The sequence below is a fragment of the Ursus maritimus genome, unplaced genomic scaffold (genome assembly GCF_017311325.1).
Source record: "Ursus maritimus isolate PB19 unplaced genomic scaffold, ASM1731132v1 scaffold_9, whole genome shotgun sequence".
NCBI lineage: Eukaryota > Metazoa > Chordata > Mammalia > Carnivora > Ursidae > Ursus > Ursus maritimus.
This window is the reverse complement of record NW_024427107.1, coordinates 23,008,669-23,015,908: the sequence shown is the minus strand read 5'-3', so window position 1 is coordinate 23,015,908 and position 7,240 is coordinate 23,008,669. Positions and strand designations below refer to the sequence as shown.

General features: G+C 39.6%; 1 protein-coding gene across 1 annotated transcript; it reads left to right on the top strand.

The window, feature by feature from the left end:
• The first annotated feature begins 69 nt into the window (after positions 1–69).
• RPL7 (ribosomal protein L7) lies at positions 70–3,980 on the top strand. The gene is made up of 7 exons (XM_008710799.2): positions 70–161; positions 940–1,048; positions 1,335–1,501; positions 2,550–2,687; positions 2,810–2,919; positions 3,402–3,611; positions 3,921–3,980. Exons 1-6 carry the CDS (start codon positions 148–150, stop codon positions 3,608–3,610), a joined length of 747 nt encoding a protein of 248 aa, XP_008709021.1. The 5' UTR covers positions 70–147; the 3' UTR covers position 3,611; positions 3,921–3,980.
• Positions 3,981–7,240: the final 3,260 nt, after the last annotated feature.

Below are 7,240 nucleotides of genomic sequence, written 5' to 3'. Positions count from 1 at the left end.
CTTGATTTTGCGTCCGCAAGACGAGTTCTCAGTTCGGAGTTCTTTTCTGGCTTATCCTGGGACACCTATGAGTTGTGGGGCTTCGCTCTTGTCGTCTTTAAGTGGACAGCGCGCATGCGCTAACTTCCTCTTTTTCCGGCTGGAACCATGGAGGGTGCAGAGTAAGTTGCTCTTCGTCCGCTTGAGAATCCTTCTCCATCCGCGAAGTCAGAGATCCTTTGTCTCACTTTCCCTCTATCCGGCGGTAGCCTGTACCTTTACCCATTTGTCTGTGTGTTTGTGACGCTCTGTGACACTGGTGGGGGCGCCAGGCTAAGATGGGATGCAGGCGGCCTTGGGGCGGAGGTTTTGGAGAGGAACCGGGAACGAGGTGTGAGAGCCGAATATGTGCAGGACCGGTGGGTATTCCTGTCTTTCAAGGGAGGCGCAGAATGTTTCAGTTGGGTTCATTCTTAGTTGGTATTTTTCCAGTCGTCCCTGTCGTCAGGCCTTTGCTTTTAGCATGTGGAACTTAAGACCTGAATCAGGGTGGTAGTTTATTTTTTTACTGAGAATCCTAAACCCCCTTACACTCAGCCTCCCTCAGTCTAGGGATGGTGTCTTCCAGCAGTTTCCCAGTCTATACGTTTTGTTAACTTTGCCGTAGATGTTTTAATTATCGGAGCCCGGAGCTGATCGTGCGTTAGATGTGAATTTATTGTAGTCTCTGACTGCTATTTAAGTGAAGGGGTCCGTGTTAAAAAGCGAGGATTCCTGGCATAGAAACCCCCTAAAATCTGCGCCTTCCACCACAGCATGCTAGAGCAGCTAAAGATACAAATGTTTAGAGCCAGTGGTAACAGTACTGCTAAATGACCAAGCGTGCTCAGTACGGGTTAGACGTAATGTGGTTCTGTGTGCTATTTGAACCATTAATAAAGTTCTGTTCACTAATGTCAGAGAGAAGAAAAAGAAGGTTCCTGCTGTGCCAGAAACCCTTAAGAAGAAGCGAAGGAATTTCGCAGAATTGAAGATTAAGCGTCTGAGAAAGAAGTTTGCTCAAAAGATGGTAAGTAAACTTTTGAGGCACTTTCCAAAGGCCTTGTGGCTGGATTGGAAGATAGGTGTTCTTTCTCAGCAAGACTTGTTTACTTCACCCACTGTGCCAGTGAGCTTGGTTATTAGCTCTTTAAAGTGATATTAAATGAAGGTAGTATCTGCACGTTGAAATATTAATGCATGCTGTGTCAAGGAAAAAGTTGCAAGGGAACTTTTTTTTTGTTTTAAATAGAATTGGTGTTGCTAATTGTGCTTGGGACCTAAAAATCAGATGAATAACTGGCATTGGTTTTCAGCTTCGAAAGGCAAGGAGGAAGCTTATCTATGAAAAAGCTAAGCATTACCACAAGGAATATAGGCAGATGTACAGAACTGAAATTCGAATGGCGAGGATGGCAAGAAAAGCTGGCAACTTTTACGTACCTGCAGAGCCCAAATTGGCGTTTGTGATCAGGATCAGAGGGTAAGTTCAGTTTTAACTGCATTCTGGTTTTGAAGGGAAAGCTACGTGGTCTCAGCAAGACTTCGCATTGCTTCTGGGGGTTTTTCTTCTGAAACACTGGAATAAAGATATTTGGGGCATAGCCAGAACATGGAGGGTGGTGTTTTCATGGTTTCGTTGCAAGTCCTGTGCCCAAAGCCCCTATCCATTCTCTAATTGAGTATTTGAATTTTAATTCAGTGTCCTGGAGATTATCTTCAAAAGAAGCTAAAGTGTAGGCTCATAAGTGCTCTTACAAAGATGCATACAAAACAAGGAGGTGGTAAAAGGGCCAGTGAATAAGACAGCAAGTTGCCAGTGTACAGAACACAGATGTAGCTATGGTCAAAGCAAGAGCAGCTAAACCAACCCAGAAACCCACAGAAATTCTGTCTTTACCTAAGCTAATAGAAATAGATTCCAATGTTGAATTGTTACTCAGAACATCTGTTATACAAGGTATTCAGACAGACCACGATACGCTGAAATTGGTCCCTAGGAAAGAACTCTTTACAGAAAATGTGCTATATTGTGTTGCACCAACTCAGAAGCAATGAGTTTTTTAGGGTAAAATCAAGTCTTTGTAGTTTTTAATTTTAAATATATAACTGGCAAAAGTTTTACAAATGGCAGGTATTTGAGAACCAGCCTATTGAAAATGAATTAATTAAAGTATCACTTCATAATTAAATTTCACACATTGAAAGGGCATTGCTACAAACTGCAGGACATAGTTAAATCTGGACAGCATTAGATAAGACATGTCATTGGCTTTGAAAATCAAACTTCATAAGTAAAGTAAATGCTCAAGAGGTAAAAAAAAAAAGGGGGGGCGGGGGGGGGGTCCAGGAAGTTGTAAATGTTAAAGTATCTAACTAAAGGAAAAATGCCAGTGGTCTTTGTAACATGAGAAGATTCCTCTTTATTTAGGTGGGACTTGTGTTGTACAAAATTTGTAATGGTTAGTTTTTTATTCTTAATAAAAATTCTGATAAACCTAAGTGAATTTTATCTTTTTTTTCCACTGCAGTATCAATGGTGTGAGCCCAAAGGTTCGAAAGGTGTTGCAGCTCCTTCGCCTTCGCCAGATCTTCAATGGCACCTTTGTTAAGCTCAACAAGGCTTCAGTTAACATGCTAAGAATTGTGGAACCATATATAGCATGGGGGTAAGTATGTCCTTTCCTAAGAGTTCTTTTGAACTGGCTGTTAGCAAGATGGATTTTAGGTTTTCTGATGATGATAACCCTATTGTTCAGTCATTTATGTCTTTTTTTTTTTCCTATTTCAGGTACCCAAACCTGAAGTCGGTGAATGAATTGATCTACAAGCGTGGTTATGGCAAAATCAACAAGAAGCGAATTGCCCTGACAGATAACACATTGATTGCCCGATCTCTTGGTAGGTTCTAATTTAATATTAGACAAAGTTGACATTGTCTGGCATCTTGTGGCCTTACATTCATTTTATGAATCCTCCCATATTCTCTACAATGCACAAATCTTTGGAGAATATAAGTTATGATTTCATTGGCTCAAGCCTCATCTTTTATATACAGCTGTGAATTTCCCTCTTTGTTGCTTTACTCTTGATTTAAAGTCTCACAGCCTGGGGCGCCTGGGTAATGCAGTCGTTAAGTCTGCCTTTGGCTCCTCGGCTCGGCTGGGATCGGGCCCCACATCAGGCTCCTCTGCTGGGAGCCTGCTTCTTCCTCTCCCACTCCTCCTGCTTGTGTTCCCTCTCTCGCTCGCTGTCTCTCTCTGTCAAATACATAAATAAAATTTAAAAAAAATAGTAAAGTCTCACAGCCTGTAATTATCCTTGCTGAATATCCTAAAATCTGTAAAAACAGCTAATGATTTTAATTATCTTCCAATACTCAGGTAAATATGGCATCATCTGCATGGAGGATCTGATTCACGAGATCTACACTGTTGGAAAACGTTTCAAAGAAGCAAACAACTTTTTATGGCCCTTCAAATTATCTTCTCCACGAGGGGGAATGAAGAAAAAGACCACCCATTTTGTAGAAGGTGGAGATGCTGGCAACAGGGAAGACCAGATCAATAGGCTTATTAGAAGGATGAACTAAGGTGAGCAGCTAAGTCTCGATATAAGTTTGCTTAATAATAAAAGTGGTGGTAATCTCATACTTTTGGGTAAATATTGATAAGGGTTGGGTTGGGTTCTAATATTTTTAATGGGGAAAAAGCTAGTCATCTGATTACAGCTGGTTTGATTACTCCTCTTGAGGACATTTATGGAGGAAAGAAAGAAAAAAAAAGGATGGGGTTTTTTCTTAAGAATGGAAACTGAAGTACTTTCTTAGAATTTCTTGATTTATGTTAATTGTAATCTATTAAGGTGGTTTCTTTAATGACTTTTTTTCCCCCCCTTTTCAGGTATCTACCATGATAATTTTTGTAATCTGGTCTGCTAATAAATGACTACTCTCATGGAAATCTGTTGTCTTGGTGACTTTTTGCTATCCTGACTTTGTTGTCCCTTAACTATTAAAGCAAATCTTGGTGTGTGATAAAATTAAAAGTCATCAGTTTTTGCATGCAAAACCAGGGTCTAGTTTGTATCTTGGTGGAAAACATTCCTTGGGTTTACTAAAGACTCTTCTGTACAAATAATATGTCTTAATCTTTTACTTTTGAATTGTGCCACTGAGTTAGCCAAGATGAGTCTGTTCTAAGAAAGCCTTTTCATAGGCCTTTGTGCGTGATTTATAGGCAAGGTAATAACTCAATCTACAAATAAAAAATACTGTTGCTGAAATTGTATCCTCTCTGAAGCTTTGGCTTTTCTATAAAGTACTGTGTGAACATGTTTTCCTTTTGCATTCCATTTTTGTTTTTTTCTTGTTTGGCAACTTCTGTACATATTTGGGTGAGATTTTAATAATTTCATTATACATTGTGTATGTTATAAAGGAAGAAATGAAGTTGGTGCCTGTAGCTGCAAGTTGTTTTGGAGTACCTACAGCACTAGTGAGCAAAAACATGAAAAGTTATGTTATTTTATAAATAACATTCCTGTGTATTGTATGTATCTCACTTATATTAGTGAACTGATAGTTTTCAGCATAGAACATAATACGAAGTACATGTAAAAAGTTCTTGTAGTCCTCCTTGATTATGCCAGTGGTGTGATGCAGTATGAAACAGGTACCCTGTTAATTTTGACACTTGAGCACCAGAAACATTACTAGTTAATATTTGAAAGCTGCTAGACAGATACATTTAATGATTTCTTTAAATTCTCTAGTCTTAGAAACTACCTGGATTAGTGAGTTTATGGTTAATGAATTCTGGAAATTTAGAAGGTTCTTTAGTTTGCAAACTCAGTGTTACATGTTTCACACTGTGCCAGTGTTAGGCAAGAAATTTGGTATTTTAGTAAATGCCCACTATCAGTAGTTAGTGGTACGTTTGTTTATAGCCCATGACTGGGCACATTACCCAAAGAAGCAAAGCTTTTGAAGCTGGTGAGGGATAGGAACATCTGTGGGAATATGTAGGATAACAGTGTATTGGTAGTACATGTCCTCTGTGGACATGTTTCTGTTTTCAGTCTGGGAAGTTCAATTCTCCATATAAATTACGTTCCAAGTGTGGCCAGAGGCCGAAAGAATGAGGAAACGCGTGAGAGTTTGGGAGTAGGGAGGAGTTGCAGACATAATACTGCCGTAGAGAAGTCTAAAGCGCTTGCGTCAGAATAAAGGAACATAGGCAAGTTTGAAAGAGTGGAAACAGAGGAAGGCATGTTGTCAGGGTGATAATTTCTGCTGTTGGTTCCTAGGGAGTAAGGTAGGGTTATTGGTCTGGCTTCACAGGATTGTGAGGAATAAAGGGGGTATGAAAAATTTTTGTGAACTGTTAGAATCTATTGAAATTCAGGTTAACACCGTGTTTAGAAAACCTACCTCCTAAAAGGTGGTGTCACCTATATGGGACTCCCCTAGAAGGCTAACCAACCTTTGAAAGTCTGGGCCCCACCCAGCTGCTTCTACAAAAATTCACCTCACATATGTAAATTGACATTTGTGCCCTTCAACCTTCCAGCATTGTAAGATCTTACACCACCCCGGTTTTCAAGTCATTAAGCTTAGTTGTTGCATTCACTGATCTTTAGCAGGTGTTACCTCATATTGCTTATCTTTGAAACTTCCTTTGTGGTAGGTTATATTGAATGCTGGCTCTGGAGCCAAAATGGGTCTGTATCCACCCTTCACTTAATAGCGTGGGCCAATGAATTTATCAACAAAATGGGGAACACAGTCGTGCCTAATCTAGGATTTTGATGAAGATGTCAGGTGTTTAGAGCAGTTCTGGCTCAAAAGTACTAAGTAAATACTATTTACTATATATTGTAACTTGAGCACCTAGCAGGGTCATACAAAGGAAAAGAGCCTATACTTTCATGTGTCAATCTATTGGTAAGCTAGACATAATACAAATAGTGTGATATGTGCTACAGGGATGTCTTAGGATGTGTCAGCTTTTTGGGGTGTCTGAGAACCACCTGTAAAGGAGGACTGACAACATTCTGCCCCCAATACTCTACAGATTTGGTATCAAACCAGCCAAAACACTGCTTTCATACAGATGTCTCCCTTCGCTTGGGTAAAACTTATCAAGGCCAGCTTTTTAATCATTTCAACCTAGTACTTGATATAAAGTAGGCACTAAGTTTTTGTTTTCTATTGCTGTTGTAACAAATTACAAACGTGAGTGACTTAAAACTCAGATTTATTGTCTTTAACAATTTCAGAGGTAAGAAGTCCAAAATTGGTTTCCCAGAGCTAATTCAGGGTGTCATCAGGCCTGCCTCCCCTCTGACGGCTCTAGAGGAGAATCCATTTTCTTGTTTGTTTTTTCCAGTTTCTAGACCACTTGCATTTCTTGGCTTATAGCCCCTTCTTCCATCTTCAAAGTTATAAGGACCCTTGGGATCAAATTGAGCCACCCAGATAATCCAGGATAATCTCCCCATCTCAAATTCCTTAATTTAAGTACATCAGCAAAGTCCCTACATTAGGCAACATAGTCCAGGAATTATGGTAGGGAAATGTTTGGGAGGGCCATTCTTTGATCTTTATAGTTCCCAGCTATGTTTGTTCTCGAAAATGAGAAGCTTCTAATGTAGGCTCTTGGCTCTTGCAATCTTGTGTCTGGAACAGTTGGCCCTCAAGTCTGTGTATTTCATTTTTTAATTCTGGAAAAGGGTCTTCTTTAATATAACCCTGTATTTTGCCCAGCATCTCTTACTCCCTGAAATACCTTTTCCATTTATTCTTGTTTTTCACAGCCACTCCTCATGGGTTTGAGAATATGTACCGAAACCACTATAAGGTTTGAGTGTTTGCACTTAGAATAATGCCTGGTGCATTGCAGTCCTTTTGCTTTTTTGATTGAGTGACTCAAGCCTCTTAAGAGCAAAAGGAATTTAAAATTTTGATTTTCCAGTTGCTGGTACGTTGTCTTTGGTGAATGGTGAGAGGAGTTGGGGCCTGCACTGTGGGTTCATGGAGATTAAATGTATGTATGTATACACACATACATTACCATAAAGGACTAAAAAATGAGTTTTATTGTGTAGGGATTTATTATGTAAAATAGAACAGCATGTTAGGGGAATATAGGAGATGGTTCATGCTGTGCAGATTGGGAAGTTTCACAAAGGAGGTAGAATTTGGACAACTGGTGATATAACA

What these genes read in the sequence shown, in the direction of transcription:
- RPL7 (XM_008710799.2), top strand. An exon ending in GAACCATATATAGCATGGGG is followed by an intron (nt 2,688 to 2,809) that starts GTAAGTATGTCC and finishes TTCCTATTTCAG; the next exon opens with GTACCCAAACCTGAAGTCGG. An exon ending in ATTGATTGCCCGATCTCTTG is followed by an intron (nt 2,920 to 3,401) that starts GTAGGTTCTAAT and finishes TCCAATACTCAG; the next exon opens with GTAAATATGGCATCATCTGC.